This window comes from Heteronotia binoei, chromosome 18, assembly GCF_032191835.1.
Source record: "Heteronotia binoei isolate CCM8104 ecotype False Entrance Well chromosome 18, APGP_CSIRO_Hbin_v1, whole genome shotgun sequence".
NCBI classification, from domain to species: domain Eukaryota; kingdom Metazoa; phylum Chordata; class Lepidosauria; order Squamata; family Gekkonidae; genus Heteronotia; species Heteronotia binoei.
Window position 1 is genome coordinate 18,286,730 of NC_083240.1, and position 19,533 is coordinate 18,306,262.

Genomic DNA, 19,533 nt, shown 5'->3' on the forward strand with positions numbered 1-19,533 from the left:
TGCAAGTAGGAACCTAAGTGCTTTGTGAACGGGTATATGGAGGGAAGCAGTTCAGGTAAACACTAGCAGGCAATGGAAATTGAGGACAGCGGCCATTTTGAATCATCTGTCGGAAGAGATTTACCATGTTAAATGGGATTCATTTATTCTAGATTCTGGTCTCCTGAGGCAGCACAATGTTCCCAGCAGTAGATTTATGCCCCAATTTTCACACCAAGAATCACTTCATGAGCCACTTCTTTCCTCTTGCCAATGTACAGTCCACTTAGTAACAAATTGATGGAGGATCTTCTCCATCTTCTGCATGCTGTGTTCATTTTTTCTCTTGGTGTGCCTAAACTGGCAATGTATATTGTTTGTACACTAGCTTCCAAACCCCATTGTTTTAATTTTAGGGCTCATGCCACACATAAGGGGAGATCACACTGCTCATGAGCCTCCCCTTTGAGAATATTTTTCCTCACAGGAGATCTGGTGGGTTTCTTGCTGAATAGTTGCACTTCATACATGGTACATATTGTGGGCAAAGCTTACATGTACCCGGGGCTTGAATTCAGCAGGAGCTCACAGGAAAGTAGCCAGGGCATCTGCATGCAGTGGGGACTAGTTCTCTCCCTGCTGCACACAGATCCTGGGGCATATGAGATCTGCTACTGAGCTCCTGAACCTTTTTTTCTACAAAATGACCCCTGCATGTACCAGAGAAGATCTGTAAGTGGATCTCCTTTCACAGGAGCCTGAGGATTCTTCTAGATCTTAGACTGACACTCTCACTAACACTCCTTATAATTATATCATTATCTATCACTGACAGCCACTGTTTAACAATACCCAGAATCTGATCCCTCAGTCTCCTGATAAAGGTGGCTCTGTTGTTTTCTTCAGTAGTTGGAAAGATTTAATTTAACTTAAATATTTAAATCATTTTTAATAAAAGCACCTTTCCACCCAAGTTAGTTTCCTCAAGGTGGTGAACAGTCACAAACATTAAATCAAGGTGAAAAATCCATACATATATAAAACAAAATCAATTGCACAAAACATATAAATGCATAGACACATGAATGGGAGTCAGCAAGTAGAAGTGACCAGTCAGGTAGCAGGCGGTGGGCTGAAATGGAGGCTCTTCTTGTCAAGTGAGATAAGGACGCCATGTTTGCTACTGTATTTTCCCTATATTCTACTGTGTGTGCATGGGTGCACCTAACTGAAGACATCCTTCATGCAGTAGAGAAGTGGACTCTAATCCACGCCACAACAGTTGCTCTTTAAGGTGCCACAAATCTCCCCCTTTTTCATGTTCCGGAAACATACATAATGGTTGAGAACAGACTGAGAAATGATGGCATAAGGATGTCTGGTGAACTGGAAGAAATTCAACATGCATTATATTTTCCTTGCATTTCAGATTTGGGCAAATATCAACTCCTTTGGGGGCATTTCAAGTCATAGAAATCCCGTCCGTATGCATTCATTAAGTGCTAGAAACACCCCAGAGAGTGATAAGGAACAGAAAGCATTGCACAGTTATGGATGGCACTAGTGGTCTTTCGCTTGATCCCTTTCCCTATTTTTCTGTCCTTGGTTAGCCCAGCAGTTGTAGCCAGGGCAGCCAGGCATTTTTGTCTTTCCACTTGAGGAATCATTGACTTTCCCACATTAATACTTGATAACTTTCCTTCTGATGCGCTGGTTACATTATTCTGATGCCAGCCCAGGGGAACCCCACTGGTTGAAATTGACAGGTTCTACTTGGGTTAGCAAGGCAGTGGTCTCTACCCATTCATGCTCGTACCATGGCTTCAAAGCAACATTTTCACTGAAATATGAAAAAGAGATAATAAATGTGGGGGTGTGAATGAATTATATGGAGAAAAGATACCATAAACAAGGTTAAAGTTTAGACATTTTGGATGATCATGGCGTTAAAGTGGACTGTTTTGGTTCTCTGGGTCTTTCTCAGAACTTCAACTTTTGTTACTAGGGACAACTTGTCACAGAAGTGTGCTTGTTGAGCTGGTGCACAATTGAGGTTTTTTTGGAAGATGGGGAAGGAACTAAGTGTTCCAGGACACCTTTAGTGGAAGACTGAAGAACGTCACCTCTGCAAGATGCTAACACTGAATACTTCTCCTCAGAGAGGTGTTCTTCAGCTCAGGTCAAAAGTCTCCTCAGAAGACTAGGGCTAATGTTATGCTTTTCACAGTAGTTACCAACCTCATGGTGGGACCTGAAGTACTTTTGAGATCCTTCAGATAGATCAGTTCCTCTGATCTTCAGACTACGGAGATCAAGTCCTCTGGAGGAATTTTTAGGTTTAAAGGCATCTCATCCATGTTGAGCTCTCTCCTCTCCACAAACTCCCCATACACCACCCACAAATCTTCAGGAATTTCCCAAGATGGAGTTGGCAACCCTGTTTATCAGACATAGTTACAGATCAGTTAGCTGATTTATAGAATATTAGATACTGGGTCTTTTGTCTCTGCAGATCTAGAGACACCAAATGATTCCTGGGGAGAATATGTAGGTTGAAGGAGTAAAAAGAATATCTTGTAAACCTCTTCTTGTGTGGCTTCCTATAGATGAAAACAAAAGGTGTAGGTGAAGTCAATGCAGAGGATTACTTAATGTTTTCTCTGTTGGGAGTGATGTCAGGAAAAAAGTGCATAAATATTTGCAACTAACGTCCCCATGCTTTCATAAAAATAGAAACAGCTCTAACTGGAAATGCAGGATATTTTAGTGAGATATCACCAGTCTAAAATTGTCCAGGGAGTCTGCTTCAGATTCAGAGGTTCCTTTTAGTGAAGGGCTAAGAAAATAAGTAGTTTGAGACAGCAGGAATCACTGTCCATAGTGTCTTCTCCAAAACGGAGAATTGTTCCTCCGCAACTACAGTTTAAACCATTAAGCTTTCAGCCGACCCAGAGTTAAATGGGGTCTGAACCAGAATTTCTGCAGTGAAATACTCTAGCCACTGCTCCCCAGTGACTGGTTGTTCGGCTGCGGAATTTGTTCTCAGAATTTCTTGACCATTGCTGAGTTGAATGTGGAAGGCAGAAGGCTACCAGGCAAGTCATTCTCCAACTCCTCCAATGGGATCTACTTCTAAACTTACTGATTGTTGAAACACTGTAGTGGTTAGCAGGGCTTTTTTTGAGCAGGGTCCACCCCCAAAGTCTCCAGGTATTTTCCAGCACAGACCTGGCAACCTTACAACTTGCAGTGACCCCATAGGGTAGGGGTCTGCAATGTGGTATCCACTGGGTACCATTATGCCTGCCAACACCTTTCCTGGTATCCTCCATGTGTTTTAGACTGTGGGCGGGACCAAGAGGGGCTTTTACCCAGCACTCCTTCTGACTGGCCATTGGTGATTTAATTGGCATTGCAGATTTTTAAAAATGTTTTGGCAACAGCTGCTACCACTAGGGTTGCCAGGTCTCCTCACCCATCTGGCAGGGGGGATTTGGGATTTCCATGGGTGAACGAGGGCGTCAAGCAACATCCCTGATGTGCTGACATCACCTGAAAGTGATGTCATTGTGTTGGGAATGTCGCTCAGGGGACACTCTGGTTTTTGAGTGAACTCTATGGATAAATTAGGCTTAAATCATAGAGTTTGCCCCAAAACCAGAGTGTCCCCCACGTGACATCTCCAACACAATTATGCTGGGTGATGTCATCGTGTTGGAGACATCACATGGCAATGTCCCTGTTTAGGGAAAGAGTTTTCCCCACCAGCCAGCTGAAATGCAGCAGACAGAAGTCCCTGAAACTGGGGGATCCCTTGCTGGAACCTAGAGGCTGGCAACCCTAGCTACTGCAGTGCAAGGATCATCACTGTACAGCCCATGAGATCTAAGCTACCTGCTACACAATGTTCCTTCTAAGCTGCAGAGTCTTGTGAGCTATTGGCATTACAGTTGTGAGCTACTGCATAACTTAATGTGCTCTGGGGTCATCCTTCCTGACCTGTGTGAGCTGGAGGCTAAAAATCTGTGAGCTAGCTCCCGCTAACTCAGCTTAGAGGGAACACTGCTGCTACAGCACTGCATTGCGGATAGGATTGTCAATCTCCAGGTGGGAGCTATAGATCTCCTGAAATGACAATTGCTCTCCAGACTACATAAATCAGTTGTTTATTAATTTCTTTGTTTAAAATTAAAACATTTATCCCACTTCTCTGCTTCAGAAGGTGGACTGCACAGCATTATACCCTACCAAGATCCCTCCCCTCCAAACCCCACTCTTCCAAGCTGCACTCTCAGATCTTCAGGTGTTTCTAAACCTGGACTTGGCAGCCATAGGTGCAGCTGAAACGTTCACCTCCTTACTTGCCTTTCCTTTGGCCACATGTACCTAGGAGGGAGCAAGCTGTAAGGAGGAATATAGCGGAGGGAGAAAAGTGGCAGAATGGAGCCCTGATCTTTGACCCTGATCCCTATGACCCCTTCCCACATTTCAGCAAAAAAGCACATCTGAGAATCCAATTACACTTAAGCTGCCCTGATCTAGATGGCCCAGGCTAGCCCAATCTTGTCAGATCTCAGAAGCTAAGCAGGGTTGGCCCTGGCTAGTTCTTCGATGGGAGACCAGGAAGGAAGTCCAGGGTTGTTGCGCAGAGGCAGGCATTGGCAAGCCACCTCTGTTCAAGTCTTCTTGAAAACCTGCCAGGGCTGTGATAGCGACCATTTGCCTCTAGTCCTAAAAACTGATTTACAAGAGCTAGACGTGCATTACGGTAAATCCCATAACACTAGACTAAAACCAACAGATGGCCCTAGCTATAATCGCTCTAGATGGACATCTTCATTGGAAAGGAGGATGGGGGTCTTTTTTTGTCCTCTGAGTCCGTTAATAACACCCTTCACCGATTGGTGAATGTAGTCTATTGATACCCGCCTAGAGGAATATAATCTAATTTCAAGGGAGATACAGAAGGAATTGAAAACCAAAGAACCGGCGCACACAAACCATGGTTTGATGCAGAATGTAAAAGGGCAAAGTATACCCTTAATGTTAACTATGCAAAATATAGAACTAACCCCGAAGCAACATCCATAATAGCTTTAAAACACCAAAAAGCCCAATATAAGGCCCTCTTTAGAAGAAAGAAACAGGAAGACATTCTGGCTTCTTGGGAGGAACTTTGGAAGGCAGTTAAAGAAAAAAACTCAGTATTATTCTGGAACTTAGTCTCTCTCTTCCAGGGCTGCCAAAAAGTGGGCTGCAACTTTCCGCCACCTAAGAATAGCCTTTGTGTGAGATAATAAGCAGGTGTATGACCTACCTATCCGCCAATCTGGCATGCGTCATGGAAAGTGCAAATGGAGAGGCACCTATTGGCACACGAGAAGACTCAGTTTTAAACATCTCCCTAATGATGGTGATAACTTGGGCAGCAATAAACTCTCTGAGGATATAAAGTGAATTGACAGAGAGTTGCTCTCAGCACTTTTGCACTCAACAATGATCCAGGTCCTCTTCACTGCTCTTGCGTTGGCCTCTGCGGGTACGATGCCGACATATCATAAGTGAGAGGAAATATTATTGTTCATGCAATGTGCAATTCACTTCTGGGATCTATTGCTCCCACAAGAGATAGCTCATTCCTATGATAAATGGCTTTTTAAAAAAGACTAAAGGGAACTTTCTGGAGGCACTGCTGTTCGACAGCTATTAGCCATGATAGCCAAAAGTTGAACCTCTTTGGATAGAGGTAGTGTACCTCTGAGTGTTTTATACAAAGGACAAGGAACATCACTGTCTACTTCTTGGGGCATCTGCCCACTATTGAGGACTCACTTCTGGACAGGATGGAATGTGGCCCAATCCTGCAAATCTATGTGGGAGTGCCTCTATGGATTGACAACCTGTTGGTTAGACATCATTTTGATTCATATTCTACCTGCGCAGGAACAGAGCATGGGGGCTGCAGAAAGGGAGAAATGGGTGCAAAAAGGAGAGTTGTTCAGTAGGAAGTGAGATTATTGAGACCCTGGAGAGCCGCTGCCAGTCTGAGTAGACAATACTGACTTTGATGGACCCAAGGTCTGATTCAGTATAAGGCAGCTTCATATCTGCAGCTAAAATCCAAAAAATTCATCCTTGTTGGTGGGCTACTTGTAGCATCTGTGCCATTCATTGACTACCTGTAGCTCAGTTCTTTTGGCCACCTTTGTTCTTACAAGCCACTTAAAATGGCTCAAGGAAGCTCTTGAAGACCTGTGAAAGAGATGCTATTGATATACACCACTGTTTATACCAGGAGAAATGTTGCTGTTTCCCATTGCACATCAGGCATTTAATGCTGCTTTGCTGGTGCAGACGTGGCTGACTCTGCCTTATTCAAGATAGTTGGGGCCGGGGGGGGGGGGGGGACCTGTTATTTTCAGCCCCTGAACTCCAGCAGTAGCCACCAGAGATCATTAACGGGAGTGGAGGGGAGAGAGACCCAAGCTAGAGAAGAGGCAGTTTGCATAAGCCTTGTACATAGGTTGCAAATAAATACAAATCTAATAAATATATGTATAGTTCTCAAAAATGCTCATATTTGTCTTGTGTCACTTGCAGCTTTGGGGTGTGGGGTGCCAACCTACAAGCCCAACTTGTCCAGAGTTGTGGGGGGAGAGAATGTCAAACCCAACAGCTGGCCCTGGCAGGTAAGTAACCATCTCTCAATCCTGGCAAGAGGGGTTTCCGTCTCCCTGTTCCTTGTGATTTGCCAGATGAAAAGTAGGCAGAGTTTTTACATGTCTAGTGCAGTATGTCATTTTTAGAACTATCCTCTGTCACCTAACTATATCTGTGTTGTTTTATGTGGGAGGGTATGAGCTTTTCAGTAACTCAGAAAGCTTATCCCCCTGCCACAAATTTTGTTAGTCTTTAAGGTGCTACTGCACTCTTGCTCTTTTCTGCTGCTACAGACAAACATGGCTACCCATCTTGTGTTTTTGTTGTGACCTGCGCCCAAAGGCATGTGCCATCAGAGTTTAATAGACTTGTACAAAAATATCCATATATTGAATGTAAGGAGTTCAAAATTATGGGATTGATACTCCCAGCCAGGCCTCACTGTCCATCCACTGAAGGATATTTGAATTTTAACGGTAACAAAGCTTTCAAAGGATAAAATGTTGGTATCACCATTTGGATCCACCGTTTCACATCTGAAACGGCAGTACAAACATTGCACCTCAGAATTCAAAATATCACTACTTGTCACATGTTCCTTGAGGATGTTGATATTAGAGTGGATTGGGATATGAAATTAGGGTTGCCAAGTCCAATTCAAGAAATATCTGGGACTTTGGGGGAGGAGCCTGGGGACTTTGGAGGTGGAGCCAGGAGACATTGGGGTGGAGCCAGGAGCAAGGTTGTGACAAGCATAATTGAACTCCAAAGGAAGTTCTGGCCATCACATTTAAAGGGACGGCACACCTTTTAAATGCCTTCCCTCCACTGGAAATAATGAAGGATGGGGCACCTTCTTTAGGGGCTCATAGAATTGGACCCCCCTAGTCCAATCCTTTTGAAACTTGGAGGGTGGTTTGGGGAGAGGCACCAGATGCTATGCTGAAAATCTGGTGCTTTTACCTCAAAAGACAGCCCCCCCCAGAGCCCCAGGTACCTGCAGATCAATTCTCCATTAAACCCTATGGGAATCGGTTTCCATAGGGAATAACGGCGTGTGCAACAGGCATTTGTCTCCCCTCCCGCTGCTTTCTGATGACCCTAAAGTGGGCCTCCAAACCGAGGGATCCCCTGCCCCCACCTGGGGATTGGCAACTCTATACGTAATTGTTGCACCCTGTCAAATTGTTTGATTATGTGTCAGATTCTGATGGATATTTAAGTTCACTGCAAAGGCTGTGACTACATATTATCAAAATACCTATAGGAGCTTCCCACCTACCCCAAACAGTGAGAATTCCAGTGAGTATCTTGGAAATGTTAATTTTATGTATCAGTTTACAAATGGAACATCCAATAGGCTACAAAAGTACACAGCAAAACCTCTTCCTGCTTCATATCTCCCACTTTTTTTCTCAGACAGCATCCAATCCTCACAGCCACCATTTGCCCCTCCTGCTTCCAGTCCAACTAAACTCCTAGCTCTGGCCCCACTTTCGTTATATATGAACTACTTCTCTGACCTTCCCACTACCTTGGTTAGTGACAGTTCCCCAAGGCTGGAGGGAGAGAGATTTCCAGGGCATTAAAGAAAATATCCTCAAGCAATTAAGGAATGTTTAATATTCTTTTGTCAAGTTCCTACCTGCCCGTTTGTCTGACAGGCAAGAACCAGAACAATGGTTTTCATGGGAACTGAGACAGCAAAACATGAGGCTATTAAATATTATTGCACATCAACTATCAGATGCTGTCAAATATAGTCTGTCAGGTTTCAAATATTGAAATGAAATGTCAAAGCCAGACGTTGTAGGTTGTTGAATATCAGTATCTAGCTTGTTTGGTCTGAGGTCTGGACGTCTCAAGCTACAAGCCCTCTGCTTGAATTTGGTGGTAACGTGACTTGGGTGCAGTGCACAGACAGTGTAGTGTAGTGGTTAAGAGATTGGGGAGACTCAAATTCAACCCCTCACTCTGTTATGGAAGCTTGTTGGGTAATCCAGAGCAAGTCCCTCTCATTACATCTACATCACAGAGGTTTTTTTGTGAGGATAAAACGGGGAAGTAAAGAATGTTCTAAGCCACTGTGGCTTCCCATTAGAAAGAATATAGTGGTTTAACTAGCTAAATAAAATTAACAAGGTGATATACTCAACTTTCAAGGCTGATCATATGACTTCTCTGATTTCCAGGCCTCTCTCCAGTACAGTTCCAGTGGCAACTGGCGTCACACATGCGGGGGGACCCTCATAGCTACCAACTGGGTCATGACAGCAGCTCACTGCATCAGGTACATACATGGGGGGATTCTTCAAGTCCAGAGACAGAAAACAGAGCCAGAAAACAGAAGCCCTTTCTACACTCAACTTTGATCAAGATTTAATGAGCACCTAATACACCTGCTACAAATTCGCATCATCTAATTGCTTCTACATCCAAAAATTTGCTCCTCGCTTTTTTGAAGTTTCAGTTCTGTTGCAACTTGGGGAAGTTTGAAAATTCCAAATACGGATGAGTCTGAATTACTCGTTTTCCAAATGCCACTTCAGTATCCAAGCAAAAATATTAGGTGAGAGAGATGGAATTCTGGGATATATGACAAATTTTTTTTAGCATTTTTTTTAACGAGGACAATTTTTAATAATGAAACTAGGCATATAATCTACCTATGTATGAAAAATGTAGATCCCTTTCTGGAATGCGTATTTTCCAAATTTTTTTGCCCGCTGGACTGGTCCACTAGGGAAACATGTTTTTTGGGGGATTTTCTCTCTAAGGTGACTGGTTTGGCATCCACGCCATCAACTAATTTCCTTGTTACCTGCTTGAACACATAAAGCTGCCTTCTACTGAATCAGACCTTGGTCCATCAAAGTCAGTATTGTCTACTCAGACTGGCAGTGGCTCTCCAGGGTCTCAAGCTGAGGTTTTTCACGCCTACTTGCCTGGACCCTTTTTAGTTGGAGATGCCGGGGATTGAACCTGGGACCTTCTGCTTACCAAGCAGATGCTCTACCACTGAGCCACCGTCCCTCCGCATTAAATTTAAGTGATTGTGCTTTTCATTGTGAAGGATGAGATGTGGAATTGTAGAAGTGATGGAATGGTGCCATAGGGTTGCCAATTCCAGCTTGGGGGATTCCTGGAGATTTGGTGATGGTGCCTGAGGGCAGGTCGCTCAGGAGAGCTGTGATGCCACTTTGCCTGCTTTCTGAAGCAACCATTTGCTCCAGGGGAACTGATTTCTGTAGTGTGGAGATCAGCTGCAAATCCTAGAGAACTCCTGGCTGATTATATGAAGGATTTTTTAAAAAATCAAACTGTAAGACCAGATGGCAAAATATAAGCTCTGTCAGCCCCAATGGTCATGTTTCAAGGTGACAAGGAGTACAAGGCAGCGTGAAACTATGCAGAAGGGAGTTGGCTTGATTCTGACTAGCTGAGATCATCAGCGACAGGGGAACCAGTCAGAAGGCTGGTTTTGGTATTGATTAACTCAGACATCTGAATTCAGATGGCCAGTGCAGACCTGACTGATCTCTGGCTGTTTTTTTGTCCTGTGCTTTCTTCAGCTCTTCTAAAACCTACCGTGTGCAGCTCGGGAAGTACGACCTGACAGTCAGTGAGAAAGGATCCGTCACAGTGTCTCCCAAAAAGATTGTGGTGCACCCCAAATGGGACTCGAGCAAAGTTTCTGACGGGTATTTTGACAGTTTTTCTTGAAAAGGATAAAGATTAAGATTGCTGTTCCCTTCCCTTTGACCTCTGGGTTGGCAGGCAGAATATTTTGGAGTCAAATGGAGTTTTTGGAGTATCATCCGCTCATGTGCACTTGTTCAGCCTGCAGATTAATGTGCTCACTTCCAGCACACTGTTTCTCATACGGGAGGTTGCAAAGTGCTAAGGCCTGCATTCTACACTAGAAGGGTCAGTTGACTGTACCCAATAATCCCAGCCCCACAGGGCCACAGCCAACAGTCCCAGCTAGGTGGTCCTCCTGCTACATTCTTGGGCACACAAAACATGAACCTACCTTATACTGAATCAGACTCTTGGCCCATCAAGTTCAGTATTGTCTACTTGAACTGGCAGCAGCTCTCCTGGGTCTCAGGTGGAAGTCTTTCACATCACCTGCTACCTGATCCTTTTAACTGGAGATGCTGGGGATTGAACCTGGGACCTTCTGTGTGCCACACAGATACTTTACCACTGAGCCGTAGTCACAATGTAATGGATGGTTTGATTCAGAGTGTTTGTGTGTGTGCATCTCTGTGCACATCCTCTACAGTCGAGATATCTCCGTCCTATCTAGATAACTAGAGAAAGGGGCTGAAACTTCACAGATGGCAATGCTAGTTACACAATTTGAATGGTGTGTTGAAAAGACAAACCAAGTCCTCCTGGAAAGTCAGAATAAGGACAGTGACTGAAAAAGGGGACAGTAAACACTGTAACTTGTGTATTCAATACTCTGTCTTTCTCTTCTCCCAACTGAAACTAGGAATGACATTGCGATGATCAAACTCTCAGAGCACGTCACCTTGAGTGACAAAATCCAGCTGGCGTGCCTGCCCCCAGCCAACAAGATCTTATCTGGAAACTCTGCTTGTTATGTGACGGGCTGGGGAAGGCTGGAAAGTAAGGAAGCATCATTTTTTTCCCCTGTTGTCCTTCTTTATTTGTGATCGGTGCTGTCTACTTGTGGTGCTTTCCCTTGCCTTGTGGTAAGCGGATCACTCAGTACGAGCGGCAGACTCTAGGGCAGCTGTCTATCAAAAAACCCTACCAGGGAGCTTTTATATTCTCAAAAGGAGAATGGCTGTTAGTATCTCCTTCTCTTCCTGGTAGCCTTTGATGCATCTTGAATGGTGGTTTATTTTTTATTTTATTAGATTTGATTCATGGGCCGCCCTTCCCTGCGAATAGCGCATGGGGCAACTTACAGCAATAGATGTGCAATACATCATTTAAATTAAAAACAACATTAAAACTGAGTTCAAGTAAAAAGCATTTCCCATTACAATATGGCGGGGAAAAGTTACAGTTCCTGAGCCTCCTAGGGGTATTTTAGGAGGTGGGGGAGAGTATGAAAGCGCCAGACTGTATGCTGAGCTGACCCGCCACCAATGTTCCCTCTAAGCTACAGAGTCTTTGTAGCTACTGGTATTAAAGTTATGAGCTACTGGCAATAAAGTTGTGAGTTACTGCCTAAATTATTGTGCTCAGGAGCCAGTTTTCCTGAGCTAAGACAAAAATGTGTAAGCTGGAGGCTAAAAATCTGTGAGCTAGCTCACGCTAACTCACCTTAGAGGGAACACTGCCCGGCGCTATCCTCAACCGAATGCCTGGCAGAACATGTCTGCTTTACATGCCCTGCCAAAAGGTAGTAAATCCACTACACCTAAGACCACCTACTCTAACTTAATCAACATATTAAAGTGCTTGCATGCTCTGTGCCTCGCCCCCCAGTCCCATCTACCAGACGTTCTCTGGGAGTTCCATACTTGGAACTGAATCCCATGTTGTGCGGCGGCCTGATTTGGATCAGGACCACAGGGAGCTTTGAGAAGAGATTTAAGCCCTTCCCTTGTGTGGTCTTCCCAACCTGAAATGGATGCCCAAAGGATTGCTGTTTGCCCTGCTGCCAAAATGTATGGATACTCCTCCATATTGCATGACTGGACCTAAAGTCTCTTGGGTTTGGACTCTTCACAGCGAACGGCGCATCTCCAAAAGTCCTCCAGCAAGGGTGCCTCCTGGTGGTGGATCACGCAACCTGCTCCAAGTCCAGCTGGTGGGGCAGCACAGTAAAAACCAGCATGGTCTGCGCGGGCGGTGATGGCATCATATCTAGCTGCAACGTGAGTATCATCTGGTTTGGGAAGGAATCCCAAATCTGCAACTAGGAAGCTCATGTTTATCAACAGGGCTCAGGCATGCCAAAAGAACCAGCTTTGCACTGGATTATTTCCTAGGCACGGCTTGAGCTGCTACATTTCCCCCTGATTTTGAGAAATAACCAAGTATCCTCCTACAGTGGAAGATTCTGAATGGGAGCTCCCTGCAGACACAAAGGCAGTGCTTCCTGGGGGAATATGAAGCACCTCTTGCTCCAAAGAGATGGAGGGGAAAGGTCATGGTTCAGTGCTCAGAACTGAAGGCTTCTGACCCGTCCTGAATGTTGAAAAGAGTTCTGTTTGGATTTAGAGTATTTGCAAATTGGCCATTTTCCAAGTTAGGTTTTTTTATTAATAAGTTAATGTCAGTTTGGATACTTTGTCTCCATCCCCGTTCTACTTTAGTTAAAGTGCTAAAGTAAGCATTTCTACTTGGAAGTGAATTCTATGGAGTTCAATAGGACTGTCTTGCTGGTACGTGTGCAAAGAATTGCAGCCTGTGTGACCATCTAGAGCAGGGAACTGCAATGTGGTGCTTGTGGGCACCATGTTGCCAGTCACCACCTTTCCTGGGCCCACCAGGTGTTTTCAGAAAGTGGACTGGGCCAGTTGCAGTTGCTATCCAGGAGGGCTTCTGATTGACTATGCAGATCAGGGCTACAGCTAGGTGGGGCTGTAGGGGCGGCACCCCCTCTCATATCTGCCAGACAAATCTCTCCTGATTCCCCAATTCCTCCTCTCCTCTTCTTTATGCTTCGTTAATTAAATTAGCATCCCCCAGTGCTCCCTCCAGAAAAAAAAAAAAATCCTAGATACGGGCCTGGTGCAGACTGAAAGGCATCCTGTTCAACAGGGTTTCTGTCTTAAATCTTGAAGAATTGCTGAGCGTCAAGCAATAGCCTTGCTGCCATTTTGTGGCAGGCTCTACTTCCTGCAGCATCCATTTTGTTGTTGTGCCCACCACTCCGTGTCAGAATTCCAAACGCGCCCACAGGCTCAGAAAGACCCCTGATTTAGAGCACCAGTTCACTGGGGTTGCCACAGTGAGATGAGATGTGGGCTTTTCTGTCTCTCTACAAGCCGTTCCACTGCTCAAAAATGACAGGGGGCCTAAAGGGACTGTGTGCAGAAACTACATTCAGTTGGGTTTGTTTGCAGGGGGACTCTGGCAGTCCGCTCAACTGCAAGTCCGGTAGCAAGTGGGAGGTGCACGGGGTGGCCAGTTTCGTCTCTTCTAAGGGATGCAACTACTACCACAAGCCCTCTGTTTTCACTCGAGTCTCTGCTTTCAATGACTGGATCGCTCAGGTAAGCTCTTGCGCCGTGTCACTCAGGGAGGGGGCTGATTGCTTGCGAGTTCACATAGATGCAATTTCAAGAGTGTTTTAGCTGCAAAAATCCTCAAGAGATGGGGAGAATCCCCTTCCTAGCAGGGCGCAGCTACAGCCCCCAGGGCTGGGTCAAGCTTTTCCCGTCTGCCTGCTGTGGCTCTGGAAAACCATCCAGTACAGCAGGGATCTCTAAGATAGTGCCCGCTTACCCTTTTCCTGGTACCCACCAAGTGTTTTTAGGAAGTAGGCCTTCTTGTGAGTAAAAATGATGGAGGAGAGGTTGCCAACTCTGGGTTCAGAAATTCCTGGAGATGTGAGGGTGGAGCCTGAGAAGATGGGGTTTAGGATGGGGAGGGATCTTCCACCTTCCAAAGCAGTTATTTCCTCGAGGAGAAGTGGAATAAATGTTTGAAATTATAATATAATGCGTTCAATGCAAGGAGGAGACGCGGTTGCAGTGATCATAGCCCTCTTTATTCGTTACAGCATGGTAACGTGCAAACTAGAAGACTGATTTACTGAGCCAATGGGGCCCACTATATACAGTTCAAGGTTCCCCACGCTAGGACGCCATTGGATCATTTAAATCAGCAGGAGGCCTGTGATTGGAGCAGGGATTTGGATCCTACTGCCCATTGTTCCTGGGTCCCCAAGCTCCGATCTAAAGGCTCCAATGAGCCAGGCAGGAACACGAATAATGGCAGCATCAATACACATACAGAAGAGAAATAAACCAAAAAGAAATAAAACAAAGTTTGAGTCCAGAGACACCTTTAAGAGCAACAAAATTTAATTATGGATACAACCTTTCACATGCATGCATACTTCAGATATCTGAAGTCTACATGCACATGGAAGCTTATACCCAACTTTTTTCTGTCGCTTCAGACTAACCCAACTACTGACCTAGGGAAAAAAAAAAAAGAAATCTATGTAGTTGGGACAAAGATTGTAATTCCAAGACATCTCCAGCTGACACCTGGAGGATGGCAACCCTAAGTAAGCTACTTTGGGTCCCCCACGGAGAGAAAAGCAGGGTATGAATGAAACAAATAAACATCACTTTGTCCTTTCTCTCTTTTAAATGCTCTATAGGTGATGCAAAAATATTAACCTACGGAGCACTATTCAACGCTGAGATCTGGTTGGTGACATCATCAAAAATAAAACCAGCTGTGGAACAAACAAAAAAGAAAAACATAAATAAAGTAACCAACACCCTAAGTCCGCAGAAGTCTGTCTGTAACTCCTTGGTTTTACTCTTACGGTGTTATTAGGCAGAGATGCTTAAGAACACACTAGTCGCCACTGATGTTTCTTTTCTGGCTTTTTAAAAGATGTTGAGCAGAATGCAACATGGGAAATGGTCAGCTGCAATTCAGACGAGGAGCCTCAAAATTCCAGAAAGGCGTTTTATTAAGTTCTTCCAAAAAGTTGCAAGTTTGACGATTAGTTTGTGCTTTGATGATGAGAGATCTATTTGTTTGTTTGTTGTAGTACACCTTTCTCATCAGAACTCAAGGCAGATCACATAGAGTTAGTCAATACAATTGATGAATGGGAAATTCAACAAATGCAATAGAATTAGGGTTGTAGATCCAACCAGAAGTCTAAAAAGAGAATTGAAACTGGTTGACTTGATGGCACCTGGGTTTTGGGCATTATGTGACACTGAGCGTTGGGCTGGATGGGCCATTGGTCTGATCCAACATGGCTTCTCTTTATGTTCTTATGTTTGAAAGTATTAACACAACACATTAAATGATGCAAAATTCCATGGATGGATCCCACTTTCAACTAGCTATGTACAGCCATATAGACCACAGTCCCTAAAAATATTCTAGATAACATTGTGAACCATTTAGAACACTGCAAGCTTATAACCCACATAGAAGAAGAAGAAGATATTGGATTTATATCCCGCCCTCCACTCCAAAGAGTCTCAGAGCGGCTCACAATCTCCTTTACCTTCCTCCCCCACAACAGACACCCTGTGAGGTGGGTGGGGCTTTAAGGGTTCTCACAGCAGCTGCCCTTTCAAGGACAACCTCTGCCAGGGCTATGGCTGACCCAAGGCCATGCTAGCAGGTGCAAGTGGAGGAGTGGGGAATCAAACCCGGTTCTCCCAGATAAGAGTCCGCACACTTAACCACTACACCAAACTGGCTCTCGCAGAAAGAAAACTCTCGCAGAAAGAAAAAAAGAAACCTTTTGCAGAAAGCCAGGAGTGTCCATTCTCTAGGCTGGTCTTTCTCCTGTAAGGAAATTTCTTATTTCCATCACTTACAGGGCAGTCCAAATCAGAGTAATACCATTGACTTCAAAAGACCTAGAAAGATGTGCCTCTATTTAGGATTCCACTGTTAAACCACGATATTGTGACCGACACAAATCCCAAGCAATTGGTATTCTGCACTGCCCTGTTTCTAGAAGGCAATTGCTACATAACTGATGACACACAGGGTGACCAAACAGTGCTGTGTGGTGTATGTATTTGAAACATCCCTCGTATTAATCAGATGATCTCCAAAGGGAAACCTATGAACAGATTAAATACAATTTTTAAAATTGCTCATTGGCCCTTGGTGGCAGAGGTCATTTTAGTGTTAGTCTAGTGTAGCCATGTTAGCTGAGTGTAACAAAGCAAAATGGAAGTGCAATGGCACCTTGCAGACCAACAACATTTTGTCTAATATGAACTTTCATGAGTCATAAGAAGGTAAGCGAAGCCATGTTGGATCAGGCCACTAGCCCATCCAGTCCAACATTCTGTTTCCTATAGTGGCCAAAACCCAGATGCCGTCAGGAGGTCCACCAGTAGGGCCAGAATTCCAGAAGTCCTCCCACTCTGGCCCCCCAAGCACCAAGAAGACAGAACATTGCTGCCCCAGACAGAGTGTTCCATCTATACACTGTGGCTAACAGCCGTTGATGGGCCTCTGCTCCATATGTTTAATTCCCTCTTGAAGTTATGTTTGTAGCCAGCCTGCCACCACTTCCTACAGCAGCGATTCCTCTGATACAAACGGGAAGAAAGGAAATTGTTTATCTCATTTTTACACAGAAAAGGAGACCTGAATGCCCTTCCCCTTTTAGGGCAATTGGTGTTGACCAGGATTTTTGCTGATGTGTTGGGATAGACCTGTGTCTGCTCCTTACCAAGTTGATGGCGGGGGCCAGGTTGTCTTCATCTGAAGACGAAGTTCTTCCTAGGATAGCAAAGGTGTAACTTGCCTGTGGGTTGTGGATCTCTGGCCAGTGGTAAAGCCAGAAGGTCCTTTCCTTGACTTCCCCACAGCCATAAATCCAGCTTCTGTTCCAAACCAGAAGTGTGCCAGAAAAGCAGTGAAAGTGCCTTTCCACTACAAGTTCTTAGATTTAAATTCTATACTGGCCCAGTGCCACAATAAACCTACCTACCTACTACTACGAGCTCTCCACTGAAATTGTTCACATCCACACACACATTCCACCAAAGTTTGCTCAGCACATATAATTCTCAGGTGCCCAGTAGGCTGAATATCAAACCACTCATCCTCCAAACAGTTTTCACATTGTACACGTTTTTGATGCTGGGTTTCTGCTTGTGGGCGTTTGGGGCAGAATGACCTTTTTTGACAACAAAAGCAACAGATCCAAATATGCCATGGAATCAGCCAATTCCACAGCTCTGAGGGATGCACACAAATTCTGACCAAGGTACGTCCTCCAGTAGAGGTAATACTGCCCCCTTATGTCTCTCATGTAACATCGTCTCTGATTTCTCACTTCTAATCTAACCTATGGCAGTGGTTCCTAGGGGCTTTTTTTGTAGTAGGAACTCCTTTGCACATTAGGACACATTAGGACACACACCCTGATGTAACCAATCCTCCTGGAGCTTACAGTAAACCCCGTACTAAAAGCCCTGTAAGCTCTTGGAGGATTGGCTACATCAGGGGGTGTGGCCTAATATGCAAAGGAGTTCCTGCTACAAAAAAGCCCTGGTGGTTCTACAACCACAAATCCAAATTTACGTGGTAAAGCGCTGTCCCAAGGTTTTTTTGGGTGCCTTAGGCAAACTATGACCTTGGCACCCATCTATTTATCATCATCATTAGAAACATACAATAGATTAAAATATAAGATAAACAATTAGTTACAGATATCAATAAGGTATCATCTGAATGATCAATGATTGATGGCATGTACTGTTATTTCCCTCCATAGAGGATGGATTGTAGGCCGGATACAGTGAAGGCCGTTGCTGCGCTCAACTGTAGGCCTGGTAGAAGATCTCTGTCTAGGTCAGCATTCCATTTTCTATAGTGCCCAAGGAGCTATTTTTGATAAACCAACACACAAAGGATGCAGTGCCTCCACTGTGAGCCCCAAGCAAGTGGGAGTTTGTCTCCTTCTCCTCTGCCGGCTGGGCCAGAGCTGGAGTTTGAGGAGGTGTGCTTGGAGGATCCTTGGTTGAGGAGATGCTTGCAGATGGCAGTGAAGAGGTTGGCATGAAGGGGTTCAGTGCTGTGCATCTTGCATGGCAGGTAGAGGGCAGTGAAGCAATGCAGGGAGCTGAGCGAGAGATTGGACTGGCAAAGGAGCAACACCAAGACAGAGCCCACCCACGCACACACCTCTTTCTGGTTTTTCCATGGCATGCTGAATAGTTCCCACCTACTCTCCAACCCTTCCCTCCAGAGAGTCAGCTGCATTGCAGTGGTTAAGAGCGGCAGACTCTAATCTGAAGAACCAGGTTTGATTTTCCACTCCTCCACATGTAGCCAGCTGGGTGATCTTGGGCCAGTCAGTTTTCTTGGAGCTCTCTCAGCCCCACCTTCCTCATAGGATGTCTGTTGTGGGGAGAGGAAGGGCAGGAGATTGTAAGCCACTCTGAGACTCCTTTGGGTAATGGACAGAGTATAAAAACCAACTCCTACTCTTCTCTTCCTCCTCCTCCTCCTCCAGCTGTGACTGTGAAGTTACTACTAGCCAGAGGGCTTTTTTCACCTCACAAAGAGGGAGGGGGAGATGAGAATGTGAAGCTGGTGAGGAGGAAAGAAAGAGAAGGATGTGAGGAGCAGGAGCCGCTATTAGGGAGGGCTGGTCTGTGACCTACTTTCAAAGGCTTTGCAACCAACCCCTGGGTCCCCATGCCTGTCTTTGGGGGGGCAGTCCAGGGGTGGGTCACATGACACCCCTGCTGCAATGATGTCACCTGGAAGTGCTGTCATCACATCAGGGATGTCGTTCAGGGGACTCTCTGGTTTTTGGGTGAACTTGATGGTTAAATTGGGCATAAATAATAAGAGTTTACCCAAAAACCAGAGCATCCCCCACATGACATCTCCGATGCAATGACATTGGGTGATGTCATCATGTTGGAGATGTTGCATGGCAATGTTGCTGTATAGGGGAAGGGTTTCCCCTGCCAGCCACTGAAACTGGGGGATCCCTTTCTGGAACCTGGAGACCCCTACTGCAGTTCATGGATCATCGCTGTGTGACTGAAGGTGAGCTGTGGCAGCCATTTTGTGGGAGGCTCTGTCTCCTGCAGCAGCCATTTTGTATCTGTGTCCACCATGCTCTATCACAATCCCAAAGGTGCCCGGGGCTCAAAAAGGTTTGAGGGGGAAGCCTGCCAAAAGGTTTTCAAGGCAAGAGACGTTCAGACATTCAACTAG

The 19,533-nt window shown here is 45.1% G+C and overlaps 1 protein-coding gene across 1 annotated transcript; it reads left to right on the plus strand.

The window, feature by feature from the left end:
• Positions 1-5,450: 5,450 nt before the first annotated feature.
• Positions 5,451-15,085, plus strand: LOC132587375 (chymotrypsin-like elastase family member 2A). The gene is made up of 8 exons (XM_060259650.1): positions 5,451-5,518; positions 6,580-6,668; positions 8,832-8,929; positions 10,212-10,340; positions 11,141-11,277; positions 12,355-12,500; positions 13,695-13,844; positions 14,963-15,085. Exons 1-8 carry the CDS (start codon positions 5,476-5,478, stop codon positions 14,978-14,980), a joined length of 810 nt encoding a protein of 269 aa, XP_060115633.1. The 5' UTR covers positions 5,451-5,475; the 3' UTR covers positions 14,981-15,085.
• The last annotated feature ends 4,448 nt before the right edge of the window (positions 15,086-19,533 follow it).

Bases quoted from the DNA above. Each gene is read 5' to 3' on its own strand.
- LOC132587375 (XM_060259650.1), top strand. From the start codon at position 5,476: ATGATCCAGGTCCTCTTCACTGCTCTTGCGTTGGCCTCTGCGG. The intron at 5,519-6,579 runs GTACGATGCCGA...TGTCACTTGCAG, and splicing joins TCTTGCGTTGGCCTCTGCGG to CTTTGGGGTGTGGGGTGCCA. The intron at 6,669-8,831 runs GTAAGTAACCAT...TCTGATTTCCAG, and splicing joins CCAACAGCTGGCCCTGGCAG to GCCTCTCTCCAGTACAGTTC.